Source organism: Hyalella azteca, unplaced genomic scaffold, assembly GCF_000764305.2.
Source record: "Hyalella azteca isolate HAZT.00-mixed unplaced genomic scaffold, Hazt_2.0.2 contig17082, whole genome shotgun sequence".
NCBI lineage: Eukaryota > Metazoa > Arthropoda > Malacostraca > Amphipoda > Hyalellidae > Hyalella > Hyalella azteca.
This window is the reverse complement of record NW_025946882.1, coordinates 270,481-284,253: the sequence shown is the minus strand read 5'-3', so window position 1 is coordinate 284,253 and position 13,773 is coordinate 270,481. Positions and strand designations below refer to the sequence as shown.

The following is a 13,773-nucleotide window of genomic DNA, read 5'->3' as shown; positions in this document are numbered from 1 at the left end:
CTCCTGGCGAAGCATCAACCCTCCTGGCGAAGCATCAACCCTCCTGGCGAAGCATCAACCCTCCTGGCGAAGCATCAACCCTCCTGGCGAAGCATCAACCCTCCTGGCGAAGCGCATGCAAGAGAAATTAAGGACAAGAGAAAAAGATACCAGGCAAATGACGTTAGAACAACGTCAAATAAACGTTGATTCAATCAAACAACGTTCAATTAAACGTAAATTAAACGTATAAGATGTTTGGCGGGCGACATCAGCTTTTTTTGGCTGCATCGTCGGGATCACATAAACCATTAATCTCAGGCCGCCAAAACTTTCTTGCGTAAATTTGATGTTGAAAATCAATCTCATGCCGCGAAGAATTGATGTCAATCTTACGTTTGATGGGTCTTGGGACGCGGACTTTGATGAGGTGCTCCATACAATACGCGATGGCTCGGGAATTTCAATTTTAGGCTCAATTTCTCAATTTTTATTAGTTATGATGCAATTTTTTTAATATATGGTATATGAGTGCACGTGAAAATTTACGCGAGATCGAAAAAACGTAAGCCAAAATATACATGAAAATTCAAGCGAAAGACAATAGATCAACTTGAGCATAAGCGGCAAGTTTATGAAAAATATTTTGGGGGACGATGAAGAAATTTTTCTTGAGCTTCGAAATTTTTATTTAGGAACAATTCGGGAAAAATGTCTATCATATTGCATAGGTTTTGTTGAACTGATTTCATTTTATACGCATTGCAATATAATCCATGATCGCTTCAGGAACGGTTCATAGAACCGCTCACGCGTCAACCGATCACGTGAACCGCTCACGTAGACCGTACATAGAACCGCTCATAGAACCGCTTATGGAAGGACGGACCGCTCATAGAACCGCTTATGGGAGGACCGCTCACAGAACCGCTTAGCGGGGACCGTTTAAAGAACCGCTTCCATTCATAGAACCGCTCACGTGGACCGCTCATAGAACCGCTTACGGGGAACTGCTCGTGTATAGAACCGAATATATGGGGAGCTGCTCATGGAACCGCTTACGGGAACCATTCGTTGAACCGTTTACCTGGGACCGAGCATAGAACCGTTCACTTGGACCGCTCATAGAACCGCTTATGGAAGGACCGCTCATATAGAACCGCATAAAGCGTGGGGACCGTTAAAAGAACGGCTTCCCTTCATAGAACCGCTCACGTGGATCACTCATAGAACCGCTTACGTGGATCACTCATAGAACCGCTCACGTGGACCACTCATAGAACCGCTCACGTGGACCACTCATAGAACCGCTCACGTGGACCAGGATCGCTCATATAGAACCGCTTCCCTTCATAGAACCGCTCATGTGGACCGCTCATAGAACCGTTCACGCTTCACAGAGAACCGTTGACGGGTGACACGCGGTATTTTTAATATTAGTTTCCCCCTCCCCCCCCTTTCATAAACTCCCCTTTCCCTCTCTTTTCCCCTTCCCTTCCCACACCCTCTCCCTTTTCACTATTCCACTCTTCCTTCACATACTGCATGGTTCCTCGGATGCATATCGTATTTTGGTTCATGAAGAACCGGTTTCGATAATAAGCTCACGTGATCCGCTGCTGCAAGTCTCTTTAATATCGTTATTTATCATTTCCAATAATATAATTTAAACATAATTATTGTTGCATATTATATTTACATTAGCATTACTAATACATGATTATTATTAAACGTGCGTGGCTTAGGTAAGCAATCAGTCGACTTAATAACAACAGGTAAAACGGTTATTTATTTATTCACATTTATTTATATAACAAATCATTTATTAACAGTGAAAACGGTTATCCTTTGTATGATTAGAATATAGATATTGAAGATTATCATTTTATTTTATGATGATAATTATTTCAATATAATTTAATAATTGAAGATCTGTAATTAATAAAGTGATTTTTGCTGCTCTATGCCCCCGGACACAGCGCATCAAACGAAGGGACAAGAAAGAAGGACGGCATTTAATATAAGATGCATAAGTAAATATAATCATATAAGATATATAAGATAATATCTTAATTAATGAAGTTATTTATGATGCCAGGTCCCCGAACACGGCGCATCAAGCGACGGGACAAGAAGGAGGAGAAGAGACCGAGGACGGCGTTCACTGCCGACCAGTTGGCCAGGCTCAAGAAGGAGTTCACCGAGAACAGGTGAACTCAGTTCATTACTTGTTATTAGTATTATTAGTTATTTGGTAAATTTATATTTCCCAGCGCTAAAATCCATTTCGAATTATTAGATCCCACTGGCCTCCCATTTTTCAATGTCGTATGGTTTCATCGCAAAAACAATATTCCCTGGCCTATATAGAACCTTTGCTCTACAATTGAAGTAAGTGGGAAAAAATGTAGAACAATTCGCGGCGGGATAGTTATATTACTTATCACGAAGAAAAAGTGCGTGGTATAACGAACTATTGCGTGTCTCAAAGAACTGGTACATGCATGTCACGAAGGACTAGTGCATGCCACGCAGAGAATAGATTGTTATTTTTCGTGACCTTTGCAAGCTTTTCATGAATTCCAATTAATTGAAAAGAAAATGATAATTAATGTCGGGTAAATTGCTTAGAATTACACCCTTAGGGAGTCACAGTAACGTATTTCTTTGTGCTGCCACCGTTGAGGATAATGAGCTTGGATAAGCATGGATTATAAGGGTGAATAGGCAAGGATTATTCTGAAGTAGTCGGAGGAATAATCGGCGCAGATTTCGGGGAATATCCCGAATATCGGTAAATTCCCGTAAGAAGAGATTATTTCGTACCATTCATATTGTTATTATCACATCAAATAAAACTAATAATGCCAAGTAAAAAGTCGACATGTGATATAAATGTAACGAATTAACTATGCACTCCCGACTCATCACCACCACCACAGCGGCTGAGTGATATAACAATCACAGATCATCACTCACAGTGCACAATGGCGCGCTCGATACAGCCTCTCCGTCGCTCCTGTAGACCTGCTGGGTGCAAAGAAAGAGCTGTGCAACCATCCTTATAGTCCGTTACGGGGCAAGCCAGTCCGTTTTGTAGTGCTGTGCAACCATCCTTAGTCCTTTACGGGGCAAGCCAGTCCGCTGTGTAGTACAGTGCAACCATCCTTATTCCTTTACGGGGCAAGCCAGTCCGCTGTGTAGTGCTGTGCAACCATCCTTAGACCTTTACGGAGCAAGCCTGTCCGCTGTGTAGTGCAGTGCAACCATCCTTATAGTCCTCTACGGGGCAAGCCTGTCCGCTGTGTAGTGCAGTGCAATCATCCTTAGTCCTTTACGGGGACCAGTCCACTGTGTAGTGCAGTGCAACCATCCTTAGTTCTCTAAGGGGCAATCCAGTCTACTGTGTAGTGCTGCGCAACTGCCCTTATAGTCTTTCAATTGCTAGGCAAAAGCATGTATAATTGTTTTGCCCCGTAATATTTCGTTGCGTATGTTGTAAAGTATATTGTATTATTGATCTAATCCGTTTAGTAATATGTAGGCAATAAATAATCGGTTTACGTTAACATAAGGTCTTAAATGGGGTGATAAGTAAACGTTTGCATGACAACATCAAGTGTCCAGTTAAAAAAATATAAATATAAATAAATTATTATCTGCAAGAAAAAAGTTAGCCACAGAATAGAGCGTAGACTACTTCCCGGCTCATTCAAACTTTTACAAAATTCCTAAAAGATATTGTGTACTCGAAAAAAAAACAATTGTTTCTCTCATTTCTTTTCTTTTTTGCTTCGTCGCATAATTTCGGTTCCGCATACCTGATGAAGAAGTCGTACACGTCAGAGACGTGTACACGATTACTGATGAACGGGCGCTCGTGGTCTCTTCTTTGCGTAATCAGACCGAAACTTTATCGTCAATTTGGATAGTCAATGTAATTATCCAAAGTATTTTTTGTGTGTTGTTATGCACTATTTTCCATTAATATTTAATATGATTCGTGGACATGCTATATTTCGTCATGTGGATGATGTGAGTGATCTTTCGCGTGGATGACGTGTACGGTCATTTATAAAGAATTGAAATATGATAAAAAAATTCAAAATACCTCAAAAATAACTAGATGAAGTGTTATATATTAGATCAGTTGCAACGGAAAGAAAAGACGTATACGTAATTAAACGTTCAGTGTAGGAGAAAACAAATTAATTAAATAATCTCAAATTAAAACTCAATTATGAATCACTGAAGCAGTATCGTGACAAAAAATCAGTGAAATTGGACAGAAGTTCAAAATTTCACGTAAATTGAAAGTTAGTTTATATTCCCTCATATTTCCTTTCCCTCAACGAGGTCATAAATTCTCTTTTTTAATTGATGAAAGAGAAATTAATTATATACGGAGCCTCTAATTTCGATTACTGATAATTCTTTTTCGAGTCAACCAGACCAAGTGGCAAATCAGTTAGCCAAGTTATCAGACATGTATAGAACATAGCCCGTTTTATCACTAATAAATTGACGATACGTTGTATTTCTTCTATATTACGTTGTATTTCTCTATTATATTGCGATACGTTGTATTTCTTCTATATTCTCTAGGTATACACCGAAAAAAACTCCCAGTTGACTTTACTCGCTGCAAGAACAAAGTGAATATGCATGACGCTTTGTGTCGCCGGGGCTGCCGGAGCCTATATACGCACGCATGGCGCGGACGGAGCGGTAGCGGCTCGTGATTAAAGCGCGGTCGACATTACGCTGTCGTGCGGCTTGTACGCGTGTGATGGATCGTCTTCGGTGTCCGCATGCGAGACTTCACCGCCGTAGCCTTATGGTGCTTCACAGACCGGGGAATATTAACCCCTTTGAGGGGGGAATTGTCATTTATTTAAAGGGTGATGAAAGGCTGAGTGTTTCAATTAGGCCACATGTATCGACGTTGACAGCAATTTTGACAGGGATAATTAACATACTCATGTTAAATTGGGCAACATGGCGGTTGTATTGTTTGGGGAACGGAAGAGTGAGGGTTTCAATTTTGCCACATGTATCGACGTTGACAACATCAGGGTAATACTGTTATATTAAGGTTAAAGTAGGCAATATATGGCGAGAAAGTTTAGTTTCTGTTTCTTCTGTTTTTTTTTGCAAAAACTTGACCAATTCCCGTATTGATGCAAAATTGTCAATGTACATGCCGATCAATTTTTGCAATTGTCATGAAAGCGCATAACTCGAGTGAAAACCATGAGAAGAACTAAAGAACATTATAAACTAGTAAGTTCTTGTAAGTTATGGCTGTAAATAAGAACTAATTGCAGAATACAACTAAAAAGTAATTTTGACAGCGGTTGCAACTTAATTATGGCAAGTGAACCTCATAGCGTCTCAATAATTGTGCTCCAAAAGAGTAGCAAGTGTTAGTTGCGACTCTTTTGGAGTCTGTTAAGTTCGCGTATAAATGGATGTTTGATTGGCACACACACAGCTACCTTTTCACCACATACTGCATGGCATGGCGACTCTACCTTATTCTATAACTACAAGCCTGGGTCATCGATTGGAACACCTCACATTTTTACCAGGAATGGTGAGTCGGGAAGTGTGCATTTATCATGTTATGTTGGCAAGATTAGCTTTACTTGTATTTCGCTCTATAGCAATGTGTTATTTTATAAGGGTTAACGGGCAAGAATTAACTCTATCGGCGTATACAGTTACTAAAATATGTATTTATAGTTACTAAATATAGATTTTGACTCAAATCTGGCGTTTTCTATTATTTTCGTAATCCAATTCATCAACCGCTTTTTATAGAGTCATTTCCTGTGGGGAATTAATTTGTTCACGGACATTTGAGCGCGGTTTTAACGAGGCCATTAAGAAGCGGATGTTACAATAGTAAATGGTGAGTCGGGAAGTGTGCATTTATCATGTTATGTTGGCAAGATTAGCTTTACTTGTATTGCGCTCTATGGCAATGTGTTATTTTATAAGGGTTAACGGGCAAGAATTAACTCTATCGGCGTAGAGTTACGATCGTCGTTACTCTACGCCGTTCTGAGATACTGTTCTGGGCCTATACTTTCAAAAAAACGTTAAGAGTACGTAAGTTAATTAAGCCAATCATTGACGGCCTTTGAAGCCAAATCCACCAATCATAGACAAGAAAATTGAGCGTAAGTACTTACGTTCACTTAGCGAGTTTTGAAAGTAAGGACCCTGTTCTGATACATCGTTCTAAGATACTGTTCTAGGCTATTAATTTGTTTTGGGTGAAGGCCTTTTTAAAAAAAACAGCAGATGCGTCAATCAATTCTTAATGCCGCTCCCTTATAATTAAACACTTGCAACCCGTCAGTTATTTTAACCGGGCTTCAGTCACCGCACCTAAATATTTGAAGAGTGTGTTAGTACTTGGAATCATTATACGCTAAGGTACGAATATTTCCAACATGTTATAGGTGCGCTGCATCAAAGCTTCCCTCTGATTCTTCAGCTCAAGCTGCGCCCGTTGCCCGTTGGTACTACAGTTACTAAAATATGTATTTATAGTTACTAAATATAAATTTTGACTCGAATCTGGCGTTTTCTATTATTTTCGTAATCCAATTCATCAACCGCTTTTTTATAGAGTCATTTCCTGTGGGGAATTAATTTGTTCACGGACATTTGAGCGCGGTTTTAACGAGGCCATTAAGAAGCGGATGTTACAATAGTACATCGATTGGAACACCTCACATTTTTACCAGTAATGGTGAGTCGGGAAGTGTGCATTTATCATGTTATGTTGGCAAGATTAGCTTTACTTGTATTTCGCTCTATAGCAATGTGTTATTTTATAAGGGTTAACGGGCAAGAATTAACTCTATCGGCGTATACAGTTACTAAAATATGTATTTATAGTTACTAAATATAGATTTTGACTCAAATCTGGCGTTTTCTATTATTTTCGTAATCCAATTCATCAACCGCTTTTTATAGAGTCATTTCCTGTGGGGAATTAATTTGTTCACGGACATTTGAGCGCGGTTTTAACGAGGCCATTAAGAAGCGGATGTTACAATAGTTTCTCTAGCGGCCGCTGCACGGTGGTGGCGCTGCGAGATTGAGTCGTTAGTGTTACAGTGTTAGGAGTCTTCTAGAATAATGTTACTGTCGCGAGGCCGACACCTCGTCTTAGTTATTTAGACTCATAGGAAATTCCTGAGTTCCTTTTATAAATTACGAGCGATGGTATCAGCCGTAGGCTTCGTCAGAGGCTAGTTTCGGTTCTCGCCTCCTCCTGCCTAATGAATTCATTCCGTGAAATGATAAGAAAAGTTCATTAATCGTGGCTCTTCATTCTTAAGCTTGTCGAGCTCGCTGGAGTGTACAATAATATCAAAATCTAAGGTGCTGCCCAGATTAGGTTCATGTCTGGATCACTCACGGTGCACATGGAGGGTGGAGTATTATGATCGCCTCGTGAACGGCCAGCTTTCTAGCGAACTTAAGTTACCCTATTAATAAAAGGATTTAAAAAAACATTCGTGAGAAAAAATATAAAATAATTGCCGTTCATGTGTGCTTGGCATGATCGAATTTTTCAGCCCCCAAACTAATTATATTATTCCTTAAAATCCGATAATGACGTTACCACAAGGACCGCAATACAGCCAATGTAATGTCTGGATCCGATGAAAGCGTTCAGTGCGAGCCGCTTGAGTCTCAATTATTTGTGGCTAATGGAATGTATCAACAACCAAATTTAAGCATGCACTTTATTCAGTTTACCGCTGTTATATTACTTTTATGTTATCAGTAATTTTTTGTGCTTACCAACTGGCTGCTCCCGCTTGTGCAGCCAGAACTATGCAGATCGATACCCTAGCCGATATACAGCAGGAGTACATCAAACACCGGACGTTTTTAATACTCAATTAAGAAGAAATAATCATCTTCAGTTACACCATATGTAGGCAAGGGAAGGTTTAGTTAGGTTAGGTATTTTAAACATTATACGATGTCTGCACGGGAAGGTAGGGGTTGATTAGTTAAAATAATGATAACTTTAAGCAGTACGAGTACGTACTACTACGTAGAACTAGGCTTTTTCAGTTACACACTATGTCTTCATGGGAAGGTTAGGTTAGATCAAGAATAACGTCAATGAATACTTTATAAGAAAGACACCGCGATGGGCGTTGCAAAGTACACACAGACCTGAGCATCAGAAGATGATTCGTATCATATCTCAAAGCTCCTTATGGTCGCGTATATGGGTGTTGGGGAACACACTGATACACGACAAGTGATACACAACCTGACTGATACATGAGATGTTTCTGAGATACAGGCTGGTGATGGATACACGCTGCGATAGCTGCATGGTCCTTCTGTGACTCGAACTGATGCGCGACACTCGCTCCTCTACTTCTCGACCGATCTCTTCTACCTCGGCGAGAAATTGTGGTAGATTGGCTGTTGTGCTTGCTCGACCACGCTCTTCTTCTCAGGAGAAATTGTGTTAGCTTGGCTGGTGTTGTGTTGTGGTTGTGGGATAGAATTAATGTGAGTCCGATACGAAATAGTATGAATGAAACTTTTGAATTATGACAGAAGAGAATCATAGGAATCATATGATTATCATAATATAACATTCGATGATTGATAAAGGATAAATACTGTAATGGAAATTTGCTTGACAAGAAATTTAATTTCCTGCACGTTAAAGATTTATGGGATCATACCAAATAGTATACGACTGTTGATGCGGTAGAAATACTTTAATGTAAAAAGGCCAATGGGATGATATAGAGAATAACTTTTAATTGCTGAATACATCAACACGACTGATGAACTGGCAGTGATTCGCACCCACACTCGCAAGGTAGATTCTCGGCAACACTCGTGACTGACGAAGTGTTTTATGCGCCGGAAGAGACGTGTTGTGGCTGCCGCAGACACGTCGCTCTTCGTCTTATCCTTGTCTTCATCCGTGTTTATGTATCACGCTTTGTTGAGGTTTTGTTTATTTAGTTATTAATGTAGTTAATGAGGCTGCCCGCGGGGATGGATGCCGTGTCTCTGCTCCGACACCGAGCGTGTGACCTCCTCATTGTTTCTTTATTCAAGTCGTCCACACAATTAGAATGTTAATCCTTTACAAATGTTCTCAAAATGATGTATATTACTAAACAGTCATTCACTTTTTTCTCCGCACCCCTCGATTACCCCCAGGAAATAGATCAATTGATATACATGGAAAGGTATTAATTTATTTTGTACGTATAACAGTATTACAGTATAATATATTACAGTAATTTCAGTACTTTCCCACTCCCAAATTGAAGCAGATACTCCACAGAGAAAATTTCTCTGCATTAACACAAGGGCAATATTTTGTGTTTTTAATAATAATGACGAATTTCCTTCTTTCAGACGCAGATACGCTAGAGCAGAGGAAATGCCTTTGCATTGACCTCTGCAAGGCGTTTTTTTTTTTATTCCAAGATATTAATTTATTAATTAAGAACATCTTCCACCTGAACAGAAAATACTTTTGTTCTCAATTATAACTAAGAACCTCCCTCCTCCTGCTGCTGCAGATACCTGACGGAGAAGCGTCGTCAGGACCTGGCTCGCGACCTCGGCCTCAATGAGTCCCAGATCAAAATTTGGTTCCAGAACAAGCGCGCCAAAATCAAGAAGGTGAGAGCAGCTGACACGATTTATTAGATTTACATCACTAGGAGTAGAACAATTTTCATCACTACAGTATAATTCAGTCACTACTAGAATGCATGACATCAGTCACAAGGATTGAGTTTCAACGGCTCCTTATGTGATAGGCCCATGTCTTGACCAGCTTTCGAACTGCATGCATGGCTCATTGAAAAGACTCTTAAAATAAGCGGTCCATTTCTCCAACGGCTCATTTCTTGATATGTTTCTTTAAAAGTGAGTGGCTCATTCCTTTAGCGGCTCATTTCTTGAAAGACTCTTAAAATAAACGGCTCATTCCTTGAACGGCTGTTAAAAATGCTCTCCTGCGTGCTTTGGGTTTCGATTCTTCTATATAGTCCTTGCTTAGTTGGTGCCCAAAAATACTGTTCACAGGATACTCGCTCAATAATAGTTGGTTTCATAATAAAAAATTAAACTAGGCACAAAGCTATGCTGAATAATTACGAATCATTAGGCACAATAACGCACAACTGGCACGCACTTTAACATTCAAGCCTGCATTCAGGTCACTTCAACATTCACTTCAACATTCATTTCAACATTTACTTTAACATACACTTTAGCATTCGGTTTAGCATTCATTTAAACATTAACTTTGGCGTTCATTTTAGCATTCACTTCAACATTCACTTCCGCATTCATTTCAGCATTCACTCCAACATTCACGCCGACATCCACGTCAGTATTCGTAGAGATGTATCTATGCCAGAAGCAACACGCACAAACCAAACTCGTAACCCACTCGTCGCGGCCACAAGAGCTTTAAAGTGGTACCCCTCTATAGGCTAATTACAACAAAATAACGTTTATTAAGAGTTAATTTATTTAAAATAACACTGAACCAACGTTAGTTTCAATGTCAGGTGCCTACTGAGATAAAAGCCTACCGCCTCGCACCCTCACTCTCGTTAGGCTGCACAGAGGGCAGCGTCTCGAGGGCAAAAGAGTCCTTTGTGTGTAGGACTTTTAAGCGAACAAAGAAAACCACAAATCAAATCGCGCTACGTTTACCTGCGCTCGATGGGCTCTGCATCAATCTTAGTGGATGTCGTACGCCTGCACACTTGTTGCAGTAGTGAAGCCTGGCTACTTGTTTGTGAACAAATCTGTTCAATCAAGAGCCACGTTATAAAAGACGCTTATTTAGCAAATATCATTTACAAGCTAACATTCCGTTTTATGACTTTCAGGAAATTACAGGCCATATTATTGGAAGCAATATCGTTATATTATTGAATGCATAATATTGTAGCTCAGTCTCCTGAATCTTGAAGTTTGGCTCTGTTATATATATGGCTATTACTGCAGTGCTATGCTGTTCAACTCTAATGACAGTCTATATATTACGTGTTTATACTCTTTTTGTTACTCTCTCTCTATTTTTTTAGATTACACGTTTTCTGCATCAGCCTACTTCTCGATAGAACTGCAGTTTTCTTGAACTGAACATACAAGTATAATGCTTACTTGATTATTTAGTTGCGTTGAAGCAATTTCTAGGTTATCTTGTACGCAACATTCAGACGAACCTTCGTTGGGTGATTTACACTCATTGCTACATAACATCAAACATTATTGCTTCATCACAATTTTTATCATCTTTACAATGTTGAATTTGGGAATAATTTGTTCTGTTTAATGATAGATCATACGAGCAGCTGACACACTCATGTTCCTGGACTTCAAACTCATATTTGCCTGATCTGCTCACGGTTTCATTTCACTAACATGCTTACCTTTCAATGACATATTTTTACTCCCAATTAACATTACTTTTACATGACTGAGTAACTGAAAAGTATTTAATATTGCATTTCATATTCCTTGCTTGAATTTTGGAACATTTCAATGCAATCAACATTAAAATAACATGACTGGCCATTCATTATAATAACATAATAATATTTTTAATGTATTAATACTGTTTCTCATGTCCCCAACATTTTTCTATGCGATAAATATTAATATAACATAATTAGCATTGCATTATAATAATATATAACAATATAACAATAATACTATTAAAAATAATACTGTTAATACCTGTAATATTGTCTCTCATATCACCATCCTTTTTCATTGCGATAAACATCAATATAACACACCTAGCATTGCATTGTAATAATATTTTTACTGTATTAATACTGTTAATAATATTGTTTCTCATATCCCCAGCATTTTAATACATTTATATAACGCAACTAGCATTGCATTATAATAATATATAACAATATAACAATAATACTATCAATAATAATACCGTAGTGTTAATACCTGTAATATCGTGTCTCATTTAATAATATTGTGTCTCACGTTGTTTGTGTTGTTGTGCCGGCCTCCTAGCAGACGACGGGCCATAAGAACCCCCTGGCCCTGCAGCTCATGGCCCAGGGCCTCTACAACCACAGCACCATCCCCATCAGGGAGGAGGACGAGGAACAGCTCCTGCAGCACGCCATGTGAGGCGTCTTGTGAGGGCATGCCATGTGAGGGCCTGTCTTGTGAGGAGCCTGTCACGTGAGGGGCCTGTCTTGTGAGGGGCGCGCCATGTGAGGGGCCTGTCTTGTGAGGAGCCTGTCACGTGAGGGGCCTGTCTTGTGAGGGGCGCGCCATGTGAGGGGCCTGTCTTGTGAGGGGCCCGTCTTGTGAGGGGACCGCCACGTGTGGTCCCCGTCATCTGAGGGGCCCAGGACCTCCTCAGAAATGACGCGTTGCGTCCATGTGAGGCCAGCTTATGTGAGGCCATCGTGAGTGAAACCTGAGCACGTAAGATCATGTGAGCAGCTTTAGGTTGTGAGGCATATGAGGCCAAAGATCGTGAGGCGTTTGTGAGGCCGCTTGAAGATTTCGCAAGTGAAATCATTTATGCCAATTTTCATGTTGTATTCAAGATTTACACAACCAGAATTTTTTTTTTCAAAATTGCCCACATTCGGGCTACGATGCAAATACCTGATGAGACCAAATAAACTGTAAATTTCGAAGGAAATCGTAAACTTTTTTAACGTTCCCGCACTTCCCGTAAAGTGTTTAGAAGATACGAGGGAATGCGTTGTCCTTTGGCTGCCAAAAGGGTATCAGTGCGAAAGTGTGTCATTATTAGGACAGGATGACTCATTATTTTACTGAGTGTGTCGCGAGGGGACAGCGATCCGGTGATCAGGTCTTGGTTTATATAAAGTAAAGCTGTAAAAAAGTAAAGTAAAGTAAATTATTAGCTTTTTAACATCATGATGGAATGTTTGAGAACTGCTACAGAATTCTACGAAAAACAAGTAATTTTCTCTAACAATACGAAATTTAATCTACCAAATGGGAATGAAGTTTTTAAGTAAATGGTTGCGGTGGCTATATATCTTAAGAGTAGAACACTGAGATCTCTCAATTGATTCCATGCCTAGGAGCTATAATGATGAAGTTCAAAAAGGCGCATATAAACTGTAAACATTAATCACATATACACGTACAAAGAACGCGTCATGTGAAACCCACAGTTTAAGATTATACAAGTGCACTGACCACTAAGAAACAGAAACTTCGTGTAAACTTGCTACGTAAATTCATGGCTTTTTGTTTAGGTTTATTGGGGGCTTTTATTTTTTATCTTAACTGTGTTCACAAAAAGTATGATAAATGAAGAGATAACTGCTTTATTTTTCAACATGGAATTGCAGGTTTGGTCAATTCAGGGAGAGATTGCGTGCAATCTGACTTTGACCGACGCATTTTTTGAGCCTGTATCTCGGTGTAAGTAGGTCTATATAATGTTAAAAATTTATCGATATATTGTGTATAATTATGAAAATGTTTTACATTTTTTACAGAGTCTTGAAGTGAGGACTAAATAATTGTAATAATTGATTTTGATGTACATCGATATCATGTTCAAACTGATTTAATATATTTTATTTTACTATGTTGGATTACTCCATTATGCAAAATATTTTATTTGAAATTTATTTTCGACGTTACATTCATGTCTGCCATTTTTCTACCATACAACGGGTGTAGCCTTATATCTTAATTACGGTATATTTAATTGACTGCTCATTAATATAC

At 39.2% G+C, this 13,773-nt stretch overlaps 1 protein-coding gene across 2 annotated transcripts in view; it reads left to right on the top strand.

Annotated features, from left to right (window-relative positions):
• LOC108665057 (homeobox protein engrailed-1) overlaps window positions 1-13,525 on the top strand; it is a 24,669-nt gene extending 11,144 nt beyond the window's left edge. Inside the window, exons 2-4 of one of the 2 annotated variants that reach the window (XM_018151775.2) lie at window positions 2,078-2,189; window positions 9,576-9,678; window positions 12,061-13,525. In XM_018151775.2, coding sequence (XP_018007264.1) covers window positions 2,078-2,189; window positions 9,576-9,678; window positions 12,061-12,177 — 332 coding nt within the window. In that variant the 3' untranslated portion in view covers window positions 12,178-13,525. Of the gene's footprint in view, window positions 1-2,077; window positions 2,190-9,575; window positions 9,679-12,057 lie in introns of both variants that reach the window. The other variant, XM_018151774.2, reaches the window with a different exon arrangement.
• The last annotated feature ends 248 nt before the right edge of the window (window positions 13,526-13,773 follow it).